The sequence below is a fragment of the Xenopus laevis genome, chromosome 5S (genome assembly GCF_017654675.1).
Source record: "Xenopus laevis strain J_2021 chromosome 5S, Xenopus_laevis_v10.1, whole genome shotgun sequence".
Lineage (NCBI taxonomy): Eukaryota > Metazoa > Chordata > Amphibia > Anura > Pipidae > Xenopus > Xenopus laevis.
In genome coordinates, this window is record NC_054380.1 from 114,338,601 (window position 1) to 114,364,007 (window position 25,407).

The following is a 25,407-nucleotide window of genomic DNA, read 5'->3' on the forward strand; positions in this document are numbered from 1 at the left end:
TGCCAGCATCATTGATTGTCAGGTTTCCCATTCTTCATCTTAACTCTGCTTTTTACACTGGTTCAGACCCCCCTCTTGTGGTATCACAAGGGGGGGGCCCAATCCAATTGCTTGGCTGAACCATTGTTTGTCACACAAACAAGGAAGTAAAAAAAAAAAATAACAATGCGCATTTCTCTTTGGCCCTAATTTGCATATTCGGACAAATATGTCAAATTCGAATTGTGAATAATCCAAACTCAAAAGGAATTTTAATTCGAATTATGAGATCGATCAAACCTTGGCCCTTTAAAAACTCATTCGACTATTCGCCACCTAAAACCTGCCAAATTCATGTACAGTACAAGTCAATATTAACATGTTATTTGCCTTCCTGACATTCAAGGTTTTTTTTTTTCGAGAAAAAAAAGCTTGATTCGAGTTTAGTCTAATTCGATTTGAGTTTTCGGGTTGGTAATATTTGTTAGAGTTTGAGATATTAATTTTTTTTTATTATTAAATAACCCCCCAATTGAATTTCGAGTATATTCAAATTTATTAGAGTTAAAAATAATTCACATGAATTTGGAATTAAACCTTTGATAAATGTGCCTCTTAGTGGCTAAGTTTAAATAACTGTATATGGCTATATAGGTTATTAACACAATAGGAGGTCTATGGGCAGCAACTTTTGAACAAGGGAAACTCAACTTTATTGGGTGGGGAGGAGGCAATATGTTGGGCATCACTAGGTGACTACTAGCTAAGCTGGGATGTTAGAACATAGCTATCTTCTATTTTGCATGTATTCCCCCATATGTAATATAAGGTGCTAAGTTTGCCCAGGAGCAGTAACCCATGGCAACAAATAGGATGTTTCCATTTAATCAGGTGACTAGTATATGCTACCTGCTGATTGGTTGCTATGGGTTACTGCTAGGGTTGCCAAAAGAATACTTACCGAACTGTCTTTTGGGTGTGGCTGTTTTTGGAAAGGGTATGCTTTGAATGGTCTTTCTTATGTGTATAAAGAGCATTGTAAATACTTAGTCAATTTCCACTCCCTTCCCTAGCCCTTTCTACCTCCCTCCATCTTCGTTAGTTCCCTTTTTATGTTATACCTTTTAGTTCCTTTGTAAATAAATGCCACTTATTTAAACATCAGTCTGTCTCAAGTCATTAGCCTGGCACCCCTAAATAGAGCAGATCCAACACATGTTCCTAAAGCAAGTCTGGGTTAGTTGGTAATGCCTTTATGGGACGAAGGGAAAAAAAATGAATAACTGCTAATTCTTTAAATTAGATATAGAAAAATGGCATGTATCATCACCTTTGAGTTGACTTTAAGTATGATATAGAAATTGAAATTCTAAGAAAATCTGCAGTTACTTTAATTTTTTAGTATTTTTTTTAAGTGGTTTAACTTTTTTATTCAGCAGCAATTTGAGCAATCTGGTTGATCCAAACTACCCTCGTAACCATGCACTAATTTGAATAAGAGACTGGAATATGAATGAAAGATGAGTAATAAAAAGCAGCAATAACTATAAATGTGTAGCCTAACCGAACATTTGAAAGCTGGAAAGAGGCTAATAACTTTAAAAAATATACAAGGTTGCTTAGAATTCTATAACATACTTAAAGTTAACTTTAAGGTGAACCACCCCATTAAGGCTTAGTGGCTCTGTATCCAACATGGGGTTGCCACCTTTTCTCCCCCGATGGAGACTGGGCTGGGGGAGGGGCCATGATGTAGAGGGGCGAGTCTATGATTTGGTGAACGGCCGATCACTTGGTCAATCATGGGTAATCCTGCCTGGTTTTCCAAATAAGTAATGTTTTGACCTGGGTTGTCCGGGTTAAAACCGGACAGATGGCAACCCTAATCTAACAACTGATTTCAATGTACCTAATAAAGCATAAAAAATTGGATAGTGAGCCATAGGGCCAATAAATTTTCACGTGGATCCTTCAAGTTGAGTGCACAAAGATGTATCACATGGCTGCTTGTATAGTGTGTTTCTGAAGCTTGTGCTCATAGATGCTTATTAAATAGAAGCATAAAGCAGTCAGTTATCATTTTTCCAATATGTTTATTCTATAAGATGAAAACCCTGTTTTGGGTTTTTTATTAAACAGTGCAAGAGTTAACTTTATGTAGTGTACAATAAGAAAACAGAACAATAAATAAGTAGACTCTGGTCTGTTACGTCCATGATATACATTAACCCTTTGGGGGCACTTAAAGGGTCACAAAGTAATGCCATAATAGTATCCAAAAACTTGCAAAAAAAAAAATATGGCTTTGGGCTTGTGGTACCATAAGGCAATTGTTATGTGTCACATGGTACCAATGCGAAAAAGAAACGTTACTCTTCTGAAAGGCATTGTATGGATATCTAACCGAACAAGGGCAATTCCTTCAGGTTAAAAATAAAAACACATAATAAAGCAGCAAATAGGATTCTAAGCCTTCGTTAAGGATTAGGGATTATTAACCCCAACTGCCGGCAGATCAAACACGGCCAGACAAACCTCCTGCCAGGCCTGTGCACTTTTCACAGCACAGATGTCTTAGGCACACGCATTAATTTGTGTATCATGGATACAACCAGGACATTTTCTTGGCACCTTCTCACCATACTGGCTGTAAAAAGTAGGATAACGTCTTTAATCCTTGTTCCAAAGAGCTGACGCTTAAAGTGGGGATGATAATGACTGTAGTTAAAGGCTTCCGCACATTGCCATCTTATTTAGAAGTCATTTACACAACCTTGGTCCTGCGCTGGATAATAGGAAATAAGGCTTAAGAATTAGGATGGAACTGCTTTCTGGCAGGATGTTGTTTCTCCTACTCAGTGTAACTGAATGTGTTACAGTGGGACCTGGATTTTACTATTGAGTGCTATTCTTAGATCTACCAGGCTGCTGTTCTTAGATCTACCAGGCAGCTGTTATCTTAGATCTAACAGGCAGCTGTTATCTTGTGTTAGGGCATGGACACACGCGGATCTTCGCCGAGTTTTCTGCTGCATAGACCCGCTTAAGGTTTTGAGCTTATGCAATGGCACATTGCACTAGTGTATTTACGCAATAGTCAGCATTTTTAAAGACTACGGTGCTAACCGCGATGAAGATCCGCATGTGTGTCCATGCCCTTAGGGAGCTGCTATCTGGTTACCTTCTGTTGTTAGGCTGCTGGGAGGGAAAGCGAGGGGGGGTGATATCACTCCAACTTGCAGTACAGCAGTAAAGTGGGACTGAAGTTTATCAGAGCACAAGTCACATGACTGGGGCACCTGGAAACTGACAATATGTCTAGCCCCATGTCAGATTTCAAAATGAAATATAAAAAAATCTGTTTGCTTTTTTGAGAAACTGATTTCAGTGCAGAATTCTGCTGAAGCAGCACTATTAACTGATGCGTTTTGAAAGAAACTGTTTTTCCCTTGACAGTTTCCCTTTAAGGGACTAATAGTTTAGTGGTTTAGATGGAGCACATCTTTGTCGGTATCTATTAAAGTGAGAGCTAAATTCATTATCAAGTTGAATCTAATCAATGCACCATGGAACCACTACAAATATAGGGTCAGTATTTACAATGCAAAGAGCTTATTAAACATTTTCCCAGTAAACATGGATATTCCATGTCGTCTACACATGGAGCTGGCGCCCTCAGCCACGTCTCTGGTCACTCTCTTCAGCTGCCACTCAGCCGTATTCCAAGGCAGGTTATTGGCCGGATGCAGAAGCTTGGCATGAGCACGCCAGAAGCATCTACAGAGCCAATATTTTGACGTCCTAAGACGAGGAAAGAGAGAAAAAAAAAAGAAAAAACAAACAATACTTCCCAGGTGATTCATCTGATCGTTTGGAAAAGGCAGCAACAAATACGTTAAGAACGTCTAACTGTTCTGTAAAAAATAAATACACCAGCCAGCGCCATGCCCAATAAAAGAAAGACAGGACTCCCAGGCACTTGGTCGACTGTGGGTAAAGTGCTTTCTTTGTACAGGAGTAGAACACAAAGTCGTCCTTTATTTTCTGAATGGGGTCAGTCGGCTGATGTTCTGCCAGAAATTGGAGGGTTTACGCTTGGGTTCAGCCAGCATGAAGACTTGTTGCTGTGGGAGGTCGGCAGGCAGAGTGGGGTGCTTCTGCTTCATCCAGAAATCATAGTATGACCTATTGACAGCTGGAAGAGAAGAGATACAGGTTGAGCCAACATCAAGCCAGTCCCTAGCAATCTCCCTGTCCCTTACATCTTGGGAACCAGTACACATTATATTACACAGTAAACCCCTCAGTGCTCTCCTGGGAATATACACATACAGTGCTAAAGGAATTCAGTAGGAATGTGCGAGGGAGGATTGTAATGCCAGCTGATGACCAAATGAGAAATCTGCTACGTGATGGAATTCAAGCATTTCTTTATTAACAGATTAAGAAGTATGAAATGTTTGCTGATTCATAAAAAAGGTTTTATATAAGAAAGACTGAAGTTGGGCACCGCTGCATTATCCCCGGCCAATCTTAATCCTTAAAATCATGGGACTTTTTGTTAGGGATGTACCAAATCGACTATTTTGGATTCGGCTGAACCCCCGAATCCTTTGCAAAAGATTCGGCCGAATACCAAACCAAATCCAAATTTGTATATGCAAATTAAGGATGGGAAGGGGAAAACATTTTTTACTTCCTTGTTCTGTGACAAAAAGGCATGATTTCCCTCCCCACCCCTAATTTGCATATGCAAATTCGGATTTGGTTCGACCGGGCAGAAGGATTCGTCTGAACTTGAACAGGGTCGGACTGGGGGGCTGGGGGCCCACTGGGACTTCTGGTCCAGGGCCCCCCTGGCCCCCTACTGTGATGCGCCATGCACATTCGCGAGCTGCGTCGCTCAGCGCGCATGCGCTGCGCCAAAAACTTTTTTTTTTCACCAAAATTTCGATATCGGGAGAGGGGGTCTGGCCGGCGGGGGGCCCACGAGGGTCAGGGCCAGTCCGACACTGAACTTGAATCCTGCTGAAAAAGGCCGAATCCTGGATGTCCCATCCCAAAATGGTACCAACCTTTAGGCTTTCCTGACGGGTGAGGCTTACTGGCATTAATCATAGCCTGCTTCTTCTGTATTTCACTGATGCTGAAACCTAATAACACAAAATTAATTTATTATTTCTAACAAACATACATTTAATTTTGCTTCTGAAACACTGATCAAAATCTGAACTAAGGTCTGGTGGTTTTGGTAATACTGGCTGTACCTGGAAAGAGAACTGGCTAAAAGGTCATATACATTTTCTAATTGGTGTAGGGTTCTTAGTGCAGTCTGACAGGGTTTTGTATTGGGTCCACTTGTACAGGTATGAGATCCATTATCCAGAAACCCATTATCCAGAAAGCTCCGAATTACGGAAAGACCTTTTCCAATAGAATCCATTATAATCAAATAATCCAAATTTTAAAAAATGATTTCCTTTTTATCTGTAATAATAAAACAGTAGCTTGTACTTGAGCCCAACAAAGATATAATTAATTCTTATTGGAAGCAAAAACAATCTATTTGGGTTATTTAATGTTTACATGATTTTCTATTAGACTAAAAGTATGAAGATCCAAATTATGGAATGATCCGTTATCCGGAAAACCCCAGGCCTGAGCATTCTGGATAATAGGTCTCATACCCATACTTATTCTGTTCATTAATGACTTTATGGAGGGCATTCTAAGCAATGTATCAGTGTTTAACAATATAGGCCAATTAATTCTATCCAGGACAAGCCATCTTTTCCGGGGAATCTTCATAAAGTGAAATTTACTGGTATGATTCAATATTGATGAATGTAAAGTCCAAAGAAGAACAACTAAGCGGGTAAAGGTTATGGAACATCCCAGTTATGGGGAAAGACTGGCCAGACTAGCAATGTTTACTCTGGAGAACAGGCACTTAACGGGATACAATAACTATGTATAAATATGTAAGGGGGCCATTTATCATAAGCAGGTCCTCCCAGCAGATACAAGGGCATTCCTTGAGATTTGAAGAAAGGAAGTTTCATGTTAAAGTGCCTGAAACCATTGTACTGGCAGATACATTAGTTTCAAGATTTGTGTTACTTATAATACAATATGGACAATAAATATGTCCATGAAGACGGCACTGTGCATACAGCCTTCATATGGCACTCAGGGGCTTGAGCCAGTAGGAGCACTGTATGCTGAGCTCACCAATCCTGTTTGAGTGCAAGCATGCACAAACGCTTTATGTTTTTCTTTTTGCTAAGAGTTAAGGCCAACAATGCAGTTACCTGTCTCTTTATCCAGATGCACCTGTTTCCTTTCTTCCTCAAAGGCCTGTAGCCAACGCTGCTTGTGCTCCGGTTTCTTTGTCAGGAAAAGGTGAATCTCTTCCGAGACTTTGCTTTGAAGCTTGAATGCATTTTTTACAGTGATATTAAAGTCTTTGTCTTTACCGTCATCTACATTTACAACTTCCATATCGTCCATGTTAATCTTCCCTTTATAATACAGAATGTCACGGCGTAACAGGTCCTAGAGTTTTCAGAAATAGAATGTTGTCTTGAGAAATACAAGAAAGAGTAATCTCTTACATCGCAAAGGATTTTAATTTTTAAATGGTATTTGATGATTGATAGCAACTCTGTGCAAAATTGCCAACTGTAAGTACCATCACACTTCTGCCAACAAATCCAAATGTAGGTTTGAGTGGGGAGGAGTGTTTTTGCTTGGAGCTGTGATCCCAAAAAATGACCAGATCTCTTTAGGAATGAGAGGTATCATTTCATCATTTACCCCAAACAGAAGGCCAAGAGCCAGCTGTGCACCACTGAGATGTTTTTATGGCCTCCAACTTATGAAATAGGGACACAGAAAAGAAAACAGAATTGAATGACCCTATGCAGTGTGATAATGAGTGCGCTAGATGGCACTCTTGGGTTCTTCATCTCTACCAGTATGATACTGAGCTGTTAGGCAACATATTCTGTATCAAATAGGATAGTCAGCTGTTATTGGGATGTTGCGCTAAGATCTTTGGCACTGTTTCATGTCAAATATGGTTATATACAAGTGCAAGGAGCAAATTTTCATCTGTTCCATCTATCTTGAGCAGGGATTGTGTGTTTGTGCAATTGTGTGTTATAAGTGCACATTTGTATGCCATCAAATCAACAATCCTGAATGATTTATATGATCATATAAAGATACAAAGATTAACAAAAGGTTTACACTTCTGGTTAACATAATACTGTATAAGGAATGCAGTTGCTGGAGTAACACGATCTGTGATGTGCAGTGGTCTTGTCCATTTGTACAGTTTCCCCAACCATACATTCTGTTGAAGTCTTTCACTCAGTCTTTATATTGTTCCTTAGAAATCCCTTTCCAAAGTATTAGAGTTTCCAGGGACACTGCTCTCTGCACCAGCGACCCTTATTTTACAATGGGCCCCAGTGCCCCCCAGCTACCACATGGGACATATCTAATGGCTATGAGTCTTGCCATTGCATATCTAATGAGTATAAATCATGCCATTCTATTGTGCATATGAGGCCTTTTCACTAGAGTTAAAAAGTCAAATTCTATTACCTTCTTGCAGTAAACAATTTGATGATCAAATAGAAAAAATATCCGCTGCTGTCCCTTTGGCTGTTGGTGAGAAATCTTGGTTAATTCCCCAGAATGTATAAGCTCAGAGCTTCTGGCAAGGATATCTTCTCCCTGTAGCAAATGCAAACCACGGGTGAACTTTATGGACTACAAGCCCAAATTACAAATCATTTTAAAACATGTTTTATTTGCTAAGCAACAATTTGCAATTAGCACTGCCTCTGGGGGGATGGGGGGGGGGTAGTGGAGAACAGAGAATAAAGGGCGTTACTTTACACAACCTTTCTTGTTTTCACTTTATGTTCTGATGTGAGTAACCCTTAAAGGGATACTGTCATGGGAATTTTTTTTTTTTCAAAACGCATCACTTACTTGTGCTACTCCAGCAGAATTCTGCACTGAAATCCATTTCTCAAAAGAGCAAACAGATTTTTTTATATTCAATTTTGAAATCTGACATGGGGCTAGACATTTTGTCAATTTCCCAGCTGCCCCCAGTCATGTGACTTGTGCCTGCACTTTAGGAGAGAAATGCTTTCTGGCACGCTGCTGTTTTTCCTTGTCAATGTAACTGAATGTGTCTCAGTGGGACATGGGTTTTTACTATTGAGTGCTGTTCTTAGATCTACCAGGCAGCTGTTATCTTGTGTTAGGGAGCTGCTATCTGGTTACCTTGCAATTGTTCTTTTGTTTGGCTGCTGGGGGGGGAAAGGGAGGGGGGTGATATCACTCTAACTTGCAGTACAGCAGTAAAGAGTGATTGAAGTTTATCAGAGCACAAGTCACATGACTTGGGGCAGCTGGGAAATTGACAATATGTCTAGCCCCATGTCAGATTTCAAAATTGAATATAAAAAAATCTGTTTTCTCTTTTGAGAAATGGATTTCAGTGCAGAATTCTGCTGGAGCAGCACTATTAACTGATTCATTTTGAAAAAAATTTTTTTCCCATGACAGTATCCCTTTAAGGTTAATGACCAAGGGGGAAATTTGTGCATGGGATAAAAATGCATGACTGCAGGTGACAAATCTCCACTGGCAATTCATATTGCCAGTGGTAAAACCTATGTGTTGCTTTGTTCTTCTGAAGTTCCCAGTGAGACAACTTTGGACGACTAAGCCTAACTAAGACTAACTGGTGGTTTCAATTATTGCATGTGACAAAAACATTTATGGAAGGTTTCTCTGCCACATTCGTGCATTTTTACCCTCAGGGCACACCTCAGATTCGTGGAGATCAGTCGCCCGGCGACAAATCTCCTCTTCTTCTGGGTGACTAATCTCACCGAACTGCCTCCCGCTGGCTAGAATGTTAACCAATAGTGGGATGGCACTCGGAGTGCTTCGTTTTCCGAAGTCGTCTGAAGTTTTCTCGTGAGGTCACTCTGAGGCGCCGGGCAACTAATCTCCCCGAATCTGAGCGTGTGCCCTGACCCTTATAGCGGGCAACAAATCTGAGTTCTCAGCAGATCTGTTTTGAAAAGTCTGCCATTTAATTTACCATGACACATGGTATGCGCCAATCCAAGCTCACCTTTTAAGTCATTTTGACCTGTTAAATATATATCTACTTTATCAGGACTTTCTCCCTGTTTTACAGCCTCATATCACTTATGTCATACCACTTTTCTTCCCTCTGCACTTTCTGAAATTCCTTTTGAATATATAAATAATGAGGTTTCAGTTGTTAGCTTGTGCTGATATCTTTTCAAATTGTCCTAATGCATCACCAGTGCTCAGTAACAATGCAGCATCCACAGTCAAGGCATTACTAAAATAATTTATGCTCAGAAATGGTTTACCACAAATATCAGGGGTTCACATTTGTAACATAAAGGGATGGAGCTATTTTTTCAGGCCCCAGGGGCCAAACAATACTTCTTGTAATCCAAGCGCTTCACATGTGTGGTAAAATGGACAAATAGGACTTTGGAGATGAAAGACAGTACAAGTAAGCAGTACAAGTTGGCAATTCCAATAGCCTTAAACGCTAACAGATCCCCAACAACTAATTATAGACTTTCAGTCTGGCAGGCTCATGTCTTCCCAGATTTCTTGTATGGGAATGGTCTAATACGGTATTGTATAGAATCTCTAAAAGCTTTTCCTTTTCCCATTCCCGTGACAGTGAAGCATGGAAACTGGAAGGAAAAAACCTTTGGTAGATTACCTTTTCCAAAAAAGTCCAGAGACCACTATCCCTTGAGCTAACAATTAGACTAAAATTAGGAAAAAAACAGTAGAGAAGATGCAAATAAGACCCAAATAAGAATCCTCCTCTACTGTGTACAGTGAGCAGATTTTGGCCAGAAGATGCACACACACATAGGAGTATGGAACAGTGTATTCTGCAAGGGACGCTCAATATTCCCCCAATAAAGACATGCTCAGAAGAAGGCTGAAGAGAGAGAGAGAGAGAGAGAGAGAGAGAGAGAGAGAGAGAGAGAGAGAGAGAGAGAGAGAGAGAGAGAGACTGATAAATCTGTGACTGACTGATTTATTCCCAAAGAAGGATTACAGACATTTCCGCATCTTTGAACTACTTCTGTCAAATATTTCCTTCAATGATACTACTTATTCTTCCTTTTGGCTTCTCCCTGTGTTTTCTTTCATCACTTTGCTTTTCAGCCTTTGATATTGCGGAAATGACTTCCAGAGGGGAATTCAAGAATATAAAGAGGGAGACACATTGTCCTGAATGGTCTTTAACAGAGAGAATAACGGAATAGCTATCCAGTTTGAAAAACAATCATTTGCACAGTAAATGTCCTTCATAATATGACACTTTCATTACAGAGTTTATGTTGAAATGACTATGTTTATAGACATATGCAAATAGAAAACATCACAAAAAAAAAAATAATATTTTCCTTTGACCATTCTCTTTCACATGCACAGCTGCAATCTTCAAATGGCTGCAGTTACGTAACTATGATCGCGGGGGGCTGGGTTCAGGCAGAGCACCCATCTCCGGACGCAGTTTTCAGCGCGCTTCGCATCAGCCCCAAGGGGGTGCGAGCCCGGCTGCGATGACACCCCCTGCATCCCCAGTAGCTATGCCCCTGAGTTACTGATATCAGGCAAGACAAAGTACAGTCACAGGAAGATCATCAAATATTCAAAATATGGCAGTCCAACATCAAATAGTAACTCACCAGGTAATGGAAGAGGCCCAGGTGCACTGCCTTGAGCCTTCAGCAAGGGGAGTGGTTCAAAACCAAGGATTTGTAGAGCAGGCACTCAAATGAAGGCAATCTTCCACCAGGCAATAAATATAAGTAAAATTATTTATTATGTCAAATATACATAGCCTTATGCGTTTCGTGTTACAAACACTTAGGGTCAAATTTACTTACCCTCGAAGTTGCCCCAGCGTTGGCTTTGCCGCACTTCGCTGCACTTAGCTGCACTTTGCCAGGCGAATATTCGCCAGGGAGCCGCTAATTCAATAAAATACGAAGTTGCACTCAGGGACGCGAAAGGTAGCGAAGTTGCGCTAGCGTTGATTTGTCAAGCAAATCGAAGTTACGCTAGCAATGCCTAATTTGCATATGGCGCCAAGTTAAAGTACAAAGGTGCCAAGTTAGGAAATGTAGAATTTAAGATCTTTTTCAGCCTATCACCCTTAAAAAAGTAAAAGACGTCAGCGTTTTTTGGGACTATCTACTCTATTGCACTTCGCCTGGTCTGAGGTGGCGAAGGCAAGTCTGGCGCAAGAGGTAACGTTAAAATGTTAGTGAATTAGCGTAGTTACATCCCTTCGCCATATCGCATCTTCGCCTGGCATAAGGGTGCGAAGTAGCGGTAGAGTAGGTCCACTTGGGTAGCGAATTTACGTCATTGCCAGTTAGTAAATCGGCGAAGTAACGAAATGACGTCACGCTGGCGAATTTCGCCCTTTAGTAAATTTGCCCCTTAGTCATAGGCTTTGTAACACTAAATGCGCAAGGCTATATATATGTGACATAATAAATCATTTTACTTATATTTATTGCCTGGTGGAGGATTGCCTTCATTTGAGTGCCTGCTCTACAAATCTTCGGTTTTGAACAGCCACAGGACGGGCAACGAGTACTATCCTGGAAAGACGAATTGCAGGGAAACAGCAAGAAAAGCCTTATTTACCTCCCAATCCTCTATAGAACTTTGCCACTGGGCTATTTTATCAATGTTCTCAAGTCTCCGCTTTCTTTCATTGATAAGCTTGGCAACATTTTTCATTGCGTCCAAGGCTGCCTCAACATTTGTGTAGTCTCTGGATTAAAAAACAAGAAAAAAATGCACGTGTTTTCATATTATTGTGTTTTTTTGAAAAAACACCAGTATAACAGTATTCGTGAAATGCATAACCTGAGTTATTCAATAAGTTGGCGCCATTTGACATCCCTTACTTCAGCTTATGGGGGATCATGACTATACATTAACCAGGATGAGTACAAAAGTAGACTCAGGAGAATTTTTTCCTTATAGCTTGAGCATATGGGTGGGAAAGAATGTCAGCTAGTTATTTGTGCAGCTTGTAATTTCATAAATACTTCAATAACTCCTTATACGACTGCTGTTACGGATGGAGACATGTTAGGAGTTACAAAGCTTGATTATGTCACTGCTGAAGAATAGGGATAGGTTCAGAGCTTTGAAGGGGTGGCACAGTATCAGGTGCCCTTGTGTACTCTACTGCCAGCCCATTGGCATAAGAGTAGAACAACAGATTCCCATGACTGCAGGGCGGGCCAAGGGAAGCGTGGGTCTGGTAAACCAATCACATTGGGTTTCTTCCTTGGTGCTTGAATCTGTGCTGATTCAGGTATGGGAAATGTTATCTGGAAACCCATTATCCAAAAAGCTCCAAATTACTCCAAAAGGCTTTCTCCCACTCCATTTTATCCAAATAATCCAAATTTTAAAAAATGATTTCCTTTTTCTCTGTAATAATAAAACGGTACCTTGTACTTGATCCCAACTAAGATATAATTAATCCTTACTGGAAGCAAAACCAGCCATTGGGTTTATTTAATGTTTTCATAATATTCTAGTAGATCAGGTATGAAATTACATACAGAATTATCCCTTTTCTAGATTACCCCAGGCATTCTGATTAACAGGTCCCATACCTGCATGTGTAGTTTTGTAGTTGTTGCTGGGTGCTCCCATGTCACTGCATGATGGAGACTGGGGGCCCAGGTACGTTCAGGTATGTCCTTGTCTAAGGCACCACAGTTAAAGGGGTTGTTCACCTTTAAGTTAATTTTAGTATGATATAGAAAGTGATATTCTGAGACAATTTGCCATTGGATTTATTTTTTATTATTTGTAGTTTATGAGTTACTTAGCTTTGTATTCAGCAGCTCTCTAGTTTTCAGTTTGAGCAATATGGTTGCTAGGGTTCAACTTACCATAGCAACAATGCATTGATTTGAATAAGAGTCTCAAATATGAATAGGAGAGGGCCTGAATAGAATGAAGAGTAATAAAAAGTAGAAATAAAAATGCATTTGTGGCTTTACAGAGTATTTGTTTTCCAGATGGGTTCAATGACCCCCATTTGAAAGCTGGAAAGCGTCAGAAGAAGGCGGCAAATAATTTAAAAAACTATAAAAAAAAAATAATGAAGACCAATTGAAAAGGCGCTTAGAATCAGCCATTCTATTACATACTAAAACTTAAAGGTGAACCACCCATTCAACAATGTAAACTATAAAGTACTAAAACAAAATGTTTCAATAAAAGAGATCTTCATATGTTATAAATATTCTGCATTTATGCATTCATCCAGTTATTTCCCCTGTGCTCTCTCTGTTTCTATTATTGAAGTTAGTATCACATGTATGTAATGGGCACGTTGTGCTAAACACATCATTGTGTATGATGCATGTATGGTCTCTTTTGTACCTGTGTTGGGGATTGGTGTACTTTAGAAGTTCCGCCAGCTGAAGTGGATATTTACAGATCTTCTGCACTGGGGTTAACAGAAACCCATCTATAGAGATATCAATCATCTTCTGCAATAACCGGCAGGTCTCAAAGAAATGGACATACTTCTTGGCCTTGGAAAGTTTGGAAAGTTCTGTGCAGGCGTTGGGATGATTGTTGCAATATTCTGAGTAGATTTGAAAATCTGTTTGCTGAAAAATAAACGTAGAAACCTCTTGGTTAGCTTGGATTGCTGCTGCAAAGTGCTTTATTATAGACTACATACCCTTTCCCAAGTGTAAGCACTTTGCAGCAGCAACCTGCAATTGGTATGCTCTCCTCACTTCTATAAGAAATTGTATATACCACTGACCAGCGGGAGGTCATAGAGGATGGAAGCACTGGCTTAGGCAGTGCATTGGAATACCCACAGCATGATTCAAAACCCAAAACTGCCATATATTAAATAAAAAATGCACTGGTTCTGCGGAAAAAAATAATTTAATGCTCTTCCCCCATTTTTCTTACCTTTCCCACAAATCCCTGCCACTGACTGAAACTCATACACACTCAGTAGAGTTAAATCTGTAACCTCTGCTGGGGAAGCCTGGGAATCAAAGGAGAATTCAACCTTTTTCAAAAAAAAAAAAACCCCTACCCTCCACCCCACATAGACCCCCTCCTCCCCCCCAGTATAGCTGCCCCCAGGGGAAATGCCCCATACTTTATACTTACCCCTCGGCACAGATTCAGGCATTGGAGTTCCACACAGCCATCTTCCGGTCTTAGGTAAGCTGAGTTGGAGACTGGCGAAGAGGCACATGCGCAGTCGGAGCAATTTGCCAGATTTGTGACAACTGCACTTGAGGCAAAAATCACTAAAATTGCCGAAGTGCCGGAAGAAGACACGAAGACCTGGAAGATGGCTGTGTGGAACTCCGATGCCTGAATCTGGACTTTGATAAATAATCCCCCAAAAGTCTACAGAATAAAGACATTAGCCCTTCGCATTTCGACTGCACGTGGTCTTCATCAGTGGAAAAGTTTGTGTGTGCAATCTTCATTTTTATTGGAATTACTACAAGCCTTGGCGACTCTAAAGAGGAGTCCCCTTTGGATTAGCACCTCATACTTGTTTGATTGTGGTGTGCACATGCTAATTAATTTTTCATTGTTTCTGATGTGGGCAAGAAAAGGGGGGAGGGGGTAACAGAATAGCAACAAAGCAGAATCTACGTTCTCACATAGTCTAGTCAATAAGAAGAGCATGTTTTTCTAGAAAATGTGGTTACCAGGGCAGCCATGCCACTTGGCAGTGAATGGGAACAACTAAAACATGTGATATAAATGCAAGAATAAGCAGAGGCATTTACAATACAAGCCCCATTAAACATTCAATTAACTAGCATTAACCACGTGAAGCAATACCAGCAATGTCCCTTTAGCAATGTTATAAGCTCAGATAAAGGCATCAACATTTTATGGCTGAGTATAACTATATATAATACAAACTACTCATGTAATTACAATCATCGCTCTCAATACACAAAGGCAAGGAATTCACTCACATATTCCAAAAAGCAAGAGCCGACCTCACTCAGATGAGGAGCTTCTTTGTTAATTCTTTTTTCAAGTGTTTTCAAGAATTTTTTCTGGAATTTGTAGATCTCTTCGATGTTCCCGAAGATTGTCCACAGTTGCTCTTCTGTAAACATGTCGTCTCTTTTACGGCACTGCTTGATGTAGCCCTGCATGGAAGCCATCACAGCTTAAGAGATCATTGGGCCTTTAACTGAAACCATTTCATAGCATATAAAATATATACTTCTCGATATATAGTAGGGTCATTTGTGACTGCAAGTGTAAAAACGACAATTTGGCACACAATTCACCATGCATTTTGCCCACAATGCAGTATTTCCCAAATAGCTCAAGTGTAATTGTGACCATGCATAGCTTTGCACCCACTGCAGTTGCACCTTAAAAAGCATGCAATTTCAGGTATTGATTTTTTCCACCCTAAAACCTAAATGCTATTAGTGTGTGATTCTTTGGGCATTTTTTCCTACTATGGGGACTCTGAATGTGGCAGTAGCCAATGTCGGACTGGCCGCAAAAAAACCTGGTGGCCTCAGATATTCACAGGCCCCACTGTCCCAGACCCATTCCCCTACCCGGATTGTCCCCTCTCCTTTCCCCTGGCCCTGACCCAATCACAGGGAATGGCCCACATATTTTTCAGTGCTCCTGGCGAAGTTCTCCTCTTTGAGGGGTCTAACCGCATTGGGTCATGTAATTATTATAAAGTATTGCTTCACACTAGATATCAATGTCATATGGGTGTTCACCACCAAATATCTTTGGCAACCACAGGGAAGGGCAGTACGCCTAGGGGCCACCTTTCCGCCTAGGGGCTGGGAGCAGTGAAAAGTTGGGTGCCGGGAGGAGGGCCCTTCAGTCCTCTTGGAGGGCCCTGACATTTGCACTCCAAGTGGGCCCTGGATGCACCAGTCCAACCCTGGATGTAGCCATAGGGTTCCCTAGAATCACTTGTGAGTGATTCAACAGAGCAGACTGGGCTGGAGTATTGGCGCTTGGCACCCAGTACTGTACCTTTGCTTCAGCTAGTACAGTACCTTTAATGAATGTTGGAAATGCGTGCAACATTTGGATCTGTTTTTCCACATTTGCAATTATGGCTGTGATTGTATGTGAGCCCTTTTTTCTGCATATACTGCGTCTTTACTAAAGAAACGTTCACAACGGTGCCTTATTTTAGATTAGCTGTCTTTACTAATGTCCGAACATGTGCTTAGAAACAGGCATAGACTAGTGAAATATGCATATTAAATGAACAGATAAATTGTCTATTCAATATTAATCAGGGGGAAAACTCACTGAAATCAATTTTCCACCTGTAGTTGAAATGTGTCATTAATTTCAGTGGGGAATGTCTATTTTTTGTGTAATGTTTTTCCTGGAGTCATACTGCCAGTAGCATTTTACCATGGCTTCAAAAAGCTGCCTAGTCTTATAGGTCTATGCCACAGCTGTTATTTTGACTGTTGGGGAAGGCCTCTCAGGGATCACCACAAAAGCCTCTTCAAAAAGTCTCTTAGGTTGGCCACTGCCAACCTAAGAAATTCCTTGCTAAAGATACCAGTTGTTATTTATAAATATCCCCGATGAATATTTATGTTAAAGCAAGCAAACAAAGACATGTAAATGTTGCGGACCTTTTCCAGCCAATAAAAATGAAGGGTCTAAGTACACTGTGAGGCATACTGTATATCAGTGATCCCCAACCAGTAGCTCGTGAGCAACATGTTGCTCTCCAACCCCTTGGATGTTGCTCTCAGTGTCCTCAAAGCAGGTGATTATTTTTGAATTTCAGGCTTGGAGGCAAGTTTTAATTGTATAAAAACTAAGTATAGTAGCAAGTAGAGCCTCATAGAGGCCAGTACACATAGGGGCTACCAAATAGCCAATCATAACCCTTATTTGGCACCAAAGGGACTTTTACATACTTGTGTTGCTCCCCAACTCTTTTTACATTTGTATGTGGCTCACGGGTAAAAAAAAGTTGGGGACCCCTGCTGTAGATTTTCAGACAAATGGTCTACCTTCCGTCTCCACTTGGGGGACTTGTAGGAACCTGTTTTTCCTTTTCGCTTTTGTCTTCGCCAGATGCCAATTGTCAGCCCCCCTTCTGCTGCCCCCCCAGACTTAAGTGATGTCACAATTACCTCACAAATATCCTTCAGGTGCTTAATATAATGTTTTTCTGTATTTAAGATCTCATTAATAACATTAGTTCTCATTTGATCTTTGTTGTTCGACCCAATGCCATTTCTCCTTGGGACATTTCTAGGATCCTGGTCTTTGTCCCCTGCTTTAGTAACACAATCTTCCATTGGTTCATCCTGGTTAACACGGAGCTGAAGCAAACAAAGGAATAGTTTAATCTTTCCAAAACACAGTGCACTCAGATATATTTACTTCTAAGTATTAGTTGAATTCCATGTATAAGTTACCTTCTATCAAGGAATAGAGACATGTACAGTAATATTACAGAGTCTTCTAGTATAGAAGGCTGAGAATTTAGCTTTTTCCACTTTATTTTGAAATTTTGTGCCCCTGATTAAAACCGATTGTAGTCGAAACACGTTGGGCAAAATATTTTTTGATTTAATAAAACTTTGATTTGAACATAGAGTGTGTTTTCCACCTTTTCTATTTTTGAGTCTTCTAGTATACAAGGCTGCAAATTTTTAATGAAAGTAAATTGAAGAAAGTCTTTTTTTTAGATGTGAAAATTGAAAGTCAATTTTCAGTTTTTGACTGTACATCCCCTTTAAATCACAAAGAGGTTTAATTTTTATGACTTTCATAGCAGTTATTTTTTATGGTCCCTGTACATTAGCCATTCCCAGAATCCAAAATTCCTCCTGGAATTCAAGATTGCTTAATATGTTCTTGTCAGTATCACTTTAATAAAGGTTATTTATTTCACTAGATCTCATGGACAGGGTGAAGCATGATTTGCACTAGAGCACAAAAACACTGCTAACATAAATGCTATTTTAAATACCGTAAATCCCCCAGAGAATTTAGCACTTTAAGTGATATTAAGCACTCACTTGTCTCAAAAGGCAATTGTTTATAGTCCCTTGGAAAATCTTCTCAATAAGGAGAATTGGAGACCCCGGGCCCAGATACAGATACAGCCCTCCAAGCCCAGTCTGCCATAGATCCACTACTTTTTATGACATTACAGCTTTAAAGGAACAATAACACCAAAAAATGAAAGTGTTTTATATAGGGATGCACCTAATCCACTATTTTGGATTCAACCGAAACCCTGAATCCTTCGCAAAAGATTCAGCATATGCAAATGAGGGGTGGGAAGGGGAAACCATTTTTTACTTCCTTGTTTTGTGCCAAAAAGTCAGGCAATTTCCTTCCCCGCCCCTAATTTGCATTTGCAAATTAGGATTCGGATTCGGTTCAGCCATGCACAAGGATTTGGCAGAATCCGAATCCTGCTGAAAAAGGCCAAATCCCAAACCGAATCCTAGATTCCGTGCATCCCTAGTTTTAAAAGAATGAAAATATAATGTAGTGTTTCCCTGTGCTGGTAAAACTGGTGTATTTGCTTCAGAAACTCTACAATAGTTTATATAAATAGCTGCATTATATCCAAGGGGGCAGCCATTCAAAGCTGAAAAAGGAAAATATGAGCAGGATGCATAGCAGATAACAGATAAGCTCTATAGTATACAATGGGATTCTTCAAAGCTTATCTGTTAACTATTATGAATCCTGTGCTTGAATGGCTGCCCTCATAGCAGCTTGTTTCTATAAACTCTAGTAGGGTTTTTGGAGCAAACACACTATTTTACCAGTGCAGGACAACAGTACTTTATATTGTCATTCCTTTTAAACGCTTTCATTTTTTGGTGTTACTGTTCCTTTAATATAATTTGCCTCTCAAATATATATCTTCAGTTAGGTTTTTAACCCACTTCATGGAAGTTTGGCTGCTCTGAGCTAAAATAAGGATTGCTGAATAAGCCTGTTTTATTGTTTGAATGGTTTGTCTATTGGGTGAGGGGGGCTTTGATAACATTTGCTTTTGAGATTATTTTTCCTTTGTGCATATTAAATATAGTTTCGTGAACTCGAAGTGACTGCCACAAAAAAAAGGATTTGCACGTGCTTAAAATGTGCAAAAAAGGCAAATATTGCATTATGGAAAATGTATAAAATTTCTCTACATGTGTTCCTATAAAATTCATTAATAGTATAGAACAGACTTATAGTAAAAAGGGATAGTTATAGATTAACAATACTTACCCTAACAAAGCTGGCTGGAAACCATCCTTTACTGTCTACAATCCTCCCCCGCCACCACTCTTTGTTGGTAGCATCCATTACTTCAATGACACTGCCGGCCTTAAAACCCAGTTCTCCATCATCCATAGTGACATGGTCCCAGAGAGCTTCAGCGTATACCACACTGCCATCACTTATCAGCTGTAAATTAACAAGGGTCCATGTTCCATCAACTCATATCCATATTAACACAAATCATGCAGAATATTATCTCAGACTGTTCACAGCGTTGCAATTATTATTTAAAGGGATACTGTCATGGGGAAAAAACATTTTTTCAAAATGAATCAGTTAATAGTGCTGCTCCAGCAGAATTCTGCACTGAAATCCATTTCTCAAAAGAGCAAACTGTTTTTTTATATTCAATTTTGAAATCTGACATGGGGCTAGACATATTGTCAATTTCCCAGCTGCCCCAAGTCATGTGACTTGTGCTCTGATAAGCTTCAATCACTCTTTACTGCTCTACTGCAAGTTGGAGTGATATCACCCCCTCCCTTTTCCCCCCCAGCAGTCAAACAAAAGAACAATGGGAAGGTAACTAGATAACAGCTCCCTAACACAAGATAACAGCTGCCTGGTACAACACTCAATAGTAAAAACCCATGTCCCACTGAGACACATTCAGTTACATTGAGAAGGAAAAACAGCAGCCTGCCAGAAAGCATTTCTCTCCTGAAGTGCAGGCACAAGTCACATGACCAGGGGCAGCTGGGAAATTGACAAAATGTCTAGCCCCATGTCAGATTTCAAAATTGAATATAAAAAAATCTGTTTGCTCTTTTGAGAAATGGATTTCAGTGCAGAATTCTGCTGGAGTAGCACTATTAACTGATTTGTTTTGAAAAAAACATGTTTTCCGATGACAGGATCCCTTTAAGTATAATTTTTTTAAGCAGATTTTGTAAGTGTTTGTAAATACAAGCTGTATTGTATGGAAGCAATGGACCTGCCTCCTAATAATATAATAGTTTGAGATTGTGTGTCTGTGTCATCCTGTGTGTGCGGCTCATCTGCATTTTGGGAATATTTCTCTTGTATTTATTCATATTGTGCCTATACGAACATACACAGTGTTTGCAATTCTTATAAAGAAATACAGGTTTGGGATACGTTATCTGAAAACCTGTTATCCAGAAAGCTCCAACTTACAGGAAGTTCATCTCCCATAGAATCTATTTTATCCAAATAATTAAAATTTTTAAAAATGATTTCCTTTTTCTCTGTTATATTAAGCAGTACCTTGTAATTGATCCAAACTAAGATATATTTAATATTTACTGGTGGAAAAACCAGCCTATATATTTAGTAGATTTAAATTATGAAGATCCAAGTTACACAAGGACCTGTTATCTGGAAAACCCCAAGTCCTGAGCATTCTCGATAACAGGTCCCATACCTGTGCAACAATGCTTAAAAATGTATAACAAATGTTGAAGGAGTTCCCTGTCCTGAAGAGCTCAAAAGCTTTAAGGAAGAAGAAAATCTCATAACTTTCCTTAAAAAACATCAGACCCAGGGCAGCCATCAGGGGGGGACAGGGGGGAGAGTTGTAGGGGGCCCCGAGGGTAAGGGGGGCCGGCCACGCCACACTTACTTGATTAGCTGGGCCCCCATCTTTCTGAGAGCTGCTGACTTCGGGAAGGCATGGACGTTTAAGGGGCCCTGGCCACCAATTTTTTTTTCTCATGTCGGGTCCTAGCCACCAATATTTTTTTAATGGGGGGGCCCTGGCCACAAGTGTTTTTTTATGGGGGGCCCTGACCACTAATATCTTTTTATTTTTTATTAACATGTGGGAACCCTAGCCACCAATATTTTTTTTGTTTTTTTACTGTGTGGTGGGGAGGGCAGACCTGTAGGTGGCGCTTGCGCAGCCCAGGGGGCCCAGAAAATGTTGTCGTATGGGGCCCTGCGATTTCTAATGACTGTCCTGATCAGACCAACCAACCAACCATTGCTTGGGCCAAAAAGCTTCTGGCACCCAATGCAAGTCCTTGGCCACTGACACTTATAGCCCCTCTCTCCAGCTTGCTCCTAACCCCACCTAGAGTCATTGTGTCCCTTCACTTTCTTCAAACTATTGTTGTTGTTTAAACTAGAAAATCAATAAACAAAAGAAATATAAAAAATGTAATAAAACTTACTTCGGGACCAACTTGATCCCTCCAGACCAATTATGCATCTTAAATCCAAAAATCAGACAACTATTGCCCAGGTTTGAAAATAAGGCTGTGTAAACTTCTAGTGTATGGCTAGATTAAAGTTGGCCATACACGGGCTGATTTAAAATGCCAGTTTGAGTTTAGATTTGTCATCTTATTTGCCCATATATGGAGCCCTCTGACAGGCCTACTCAATTATCTGGCCAAAAATAGTCCACATGTCAATTGGGAAGGTTTCATGGGGTGCGTTGATGCGGGTCCTTGCCCAAACAACCCCTATTTCAGCCACTGTAATCTGATCATTTGGCCAAACGATTGGATTAGCCTGATATTGCCCACCTTTGGGGGAAAGATCTATTTGGCAAACTGCCCATTGCTGTATGGATATCTTTAGAATATGAAACATCAGATTCATTACATAAGGTTATAGATAATGTAACTAACTATCCATCATTGGAATCTATTCTTGGAACCTATTGTATTTAGTGATAGGCGAATTTATTCACCAGGCGCGAATTTGCGGCAAATTCCCGCGATTCACTGGTGAACAAATTAGCAAAACCGCCACGAAAATCCGCCATTTAGTGAATTTTCCGCCGTTTCGCGAATTTCGGAAATTTTCCGGCAAAGCGAAACGCCCGAAATTCGCCCGAAATTCGCCCTTCACTAATTGTATTCTTTAGATACAGAAAGCTGACCATTGGTGCAGTTACATGTAACTGCTTTGCCCTGAAGACTGGACGACACTGAGCAGCTCTGACTTTATTATTCACACTTTCGGCATACACTTCAGAAGTGGTGGAGATTTTTCAGATGGCTATGCAGGATATGGTAATAATTAAAATAATAGAAAGGGTTGGACATCATTGTTTGCCAGTTTCTTTTCATGTCATTATTATAATACACAAGAGCCTTGAAATATCGTATGAGTCACAAGACTCACTGAAGCTTGTATATTATATAGTGAATAAAGTACCCCCTCTTGTAAAATATAAGGATATTATAAGTCACCGAGGAGTTTCATGACCATATAAAAACACGAGGCCGAAGGCCGAGTGATTTTATACAGGTCATGGAACTCCGAGGTAACTTCTAATATCCTCATATTATACATCTGGGGGTACTTTATTTATTATAATACACAAATTTTAGTGAGTCATGTGACAAAAATGACATCAGAACTCACCGTTTATAACTGATGACATCAGAACTCACCATTTATAAGGATATAATTTACAAGATATTCATGGCTTTTGTGTATTATAAAAATATATACCCCTTGCTGTAAAATATAAGGATGTTATAAGTAACAAAGGAGGCCTTTGACCTTGTCCATTTATATGGTCTTGGGTCTCCTTATAATAGAGCAATATTCTTCTAATCTCTGTATGAGTAATGTTACAAGGGGACATCAGGAGAAGGTAAAAAGGGAGAAACTGGGGCTTTAGCACTTAAAAAAAACACACAAAGCACCTAAAGGCTATTTTTTGTCTTTTGCAATGCAGTGGATCCTTACGCATTGGTTGCCTCACTAAATTGCTGTCTGTTACTAATTGGTAACATGACAGATAGAATGTATAGAGGAGTGTTTAGCGATTCATAACCAGCAGTGCCACTTTATTTTTAATTACAAAGTAGGGCAGCTCCCTTAGTCCCATAGATCATCCCCAATGTCAAAAAGAATTCCCCATCTTAATTGAAAAAAAAGACCATGGGGCGATATGAATTATTTAGTAGCACTTTGGAATATCTAAGGGAATCACTGGAAAACAGGGTTTTTCAATACACAAATGGTCTCCAAAGATGTCTGGGGCACCAGAGCAGTTGATGAAGGATGCAGATAGCTTGATGCTGTATAAGGCTCTGTGTAGGTCTATAAAACTCACTCTGCAATATATTTATATGTATTTATTATAGTGAGATCCCATGGTCATTTCCTCCTACTGCTGTACATACTGTACCAGTCACTTGTTTACAAATTGACAGTCAAAACAGAGGTTTTGCAAAGAGTTACAACTGATTATCCTATTTTTAAGCTATAAAACATATGTAAATATATAATTAGCATCCAATGGGATATTTTTTAGCAAGGGATCATAAAGACAAAATATGTCTTGTAGATATACAAATCCATATATCACACCATATATAAGAGAAGAAGGCATTTTATTCTCATTTTGACTGTTGTTCATTTAAAATATAGCAGTGGGACTACAATAAATAGCACCTTCAATAGTATATATAGGCTTTAAGCTGTTGGTCTCTGGATAGCAAGGGAATGTTCTATGATGACAATAACCCTGTGCACAAGACACAAGTAGTCACTAAGATAATGAGCATGGAAATTATTATGTTATTTATTACAGTCTTTATAGTTCCATCTCATCCTAGTTAAACCTTTATGTGGATTTTGAAGGGTTTCTATGCAGCACCTTCTTTACCATATACTTAGGCACCATAGAGTCTGGGCCTTGGGCAGCTGCTTTAGGCCCTTTGGCCCTTAGGTGACTAAATGGTAAATTAAGAAAAACAATCCCAGCATTCCTGCAAGTTGGTGAGATTTTTATAGGAATTCTAATAAAGTTGTCACATGTAGCTGTTTGTCACCCCATCAATTTATTGCTGCAAGAGAGAGGAACAAATTGCTTCAGTGCTCCACCCTCACATCCAAATGGAAAGCATCACCATCTCCTCCCATCACTCGAAAATTCAGGGCCGCGGGAGAACTGCACCTTTTACTTCATAAACTCAAACTGCATTTTGTTGCAGATAATATGATATAAATCAATTATGCTCACTACTGTTTTCATTTGACATTTTTATATTTCGGTTGACGATAAGTGTTTATCAGCTTGGGAAACGTAATCGTGCAACAGTAAATCGAATCTTCCTGTCCTTCAGCTCTTGTAGATTAAGTGACAGCTATGTTCCCTCTATGATTACATTCTCCTAATTACACAGCATTCAATTACATTGTGGAAGCTACAAGACTTATTGGTGATTTTGATTTCCCATGAGAGAGCTTCCTCTGATATGTCTCAGAGAAACAGGCTATTTTACAATGGGAAGAATGTTGTTAACCCAAAGGAACACCCTGGGCATTTTGAATATATATATATATATATATATATATATATATATATATATATATATATATATATATATATTTATATATAAAAGTAACCGCACTCTCAGGGCTCAGTTTAGTGCAAAAAAATGTGATTTATTATGACGTTTCGGCTCCTAACTCAAGCCGTCATCAGGACGGCTTGAGTTAGGAGCCGAAACATCGTAATAAATATACGAGAGGGCCCATAATAGGGGTTATGTATGTTGGTGGCACTTTAGCTTTACTCCTAATTCTAAAGGGTTACACTTTTTTTAGGGTTATTTGTCAGTGGTGGAAAAGAGAGGTTGCGGGGTAGGAGAATCCATAGCAACAGCGGTCTCCCGTCTCCTGCTAAGTCAATGATTATAACATACAACACAACATAACAGTGGGATGTTTGGTAGGTCGAATACTTATATAATTTAGGGAAACCAGATCTTGAGGTCATCTGGGGTTAGTTTGCATTCATAGATAGGTCGTTCACGGCTCGGCTATAGCATAATGGGATTAAATATGGAACCAAGAGTTAATATAAGTAAAGTTTTATAGTACAACTAAAGTAGAGGAGCCCGTTGTGTTTGTCTCAACGATTCTCACAGGAGCAATTTAACTAATCGTTTCCCTGAGTGCAAGTTTAATGTGAATAGAAAAATGTAGATTGAACTGGTAACATTTATGAACAGTTTTGTGAAGCACCAGGATAGTTTTAACAAC

General features: G+C 39.7%; 1 protein-coding gene across 5 annotated transcripts in view; it reads right to left on the bottom strand.

The window, feature by feature from the left end:
• Positions 1-3,372: 3,372 nt before the first annotated feature.
• The window catches only part of arhgef4.S (Rho guanine nucleotide exchange factor 4 S homeolog), a 122,683-nt gene continuing 100,648 nt past the window's right edge, over positions 3,373-25,407 (bottom strand). For all 5 annotated transcript variants that reach the window (XM_041564989.1, XM_041564990.1, XM_041564991.1 and 2 more), the window contains 9 exons: positions 19,381-19,560; positions 17,271-17,462; positions 15,093-15,272; positions 13,504-13,736; positions 11,737-11,866; positions 7,591-7,722; positions 6,291-6,534; positions 5,055-5,132; positions 3,373-4,174 (listed from right to left, as the gene is read on the bottom strand). In XM_041564989.1, coding sequence (XP_041420923.1) covers positions 4,017-4,174; positions 5,055-5,132; positions 6,291-6,534; positions 7,591-7,722; positions 11,737-11,866; positions 13,504-13,736; positions 15,093-15,272; positions 17,271-17,462; positions 19,381-19,560 — 1,527 coding nt within the window. In that variant the 3' untranslated portion in view covers positions 3,373-4,016. The remainder of the gene's footprint in view (positions 4,175-5,054; positions 5,133-6,290; positions 6,535-7,590; positions 7,723-11,736; positions 11,867-13,503; positions 13,737-15,092; positions 15,273-17,270; positions 17,463-19,380; positions 19,561-25,407) is intronic.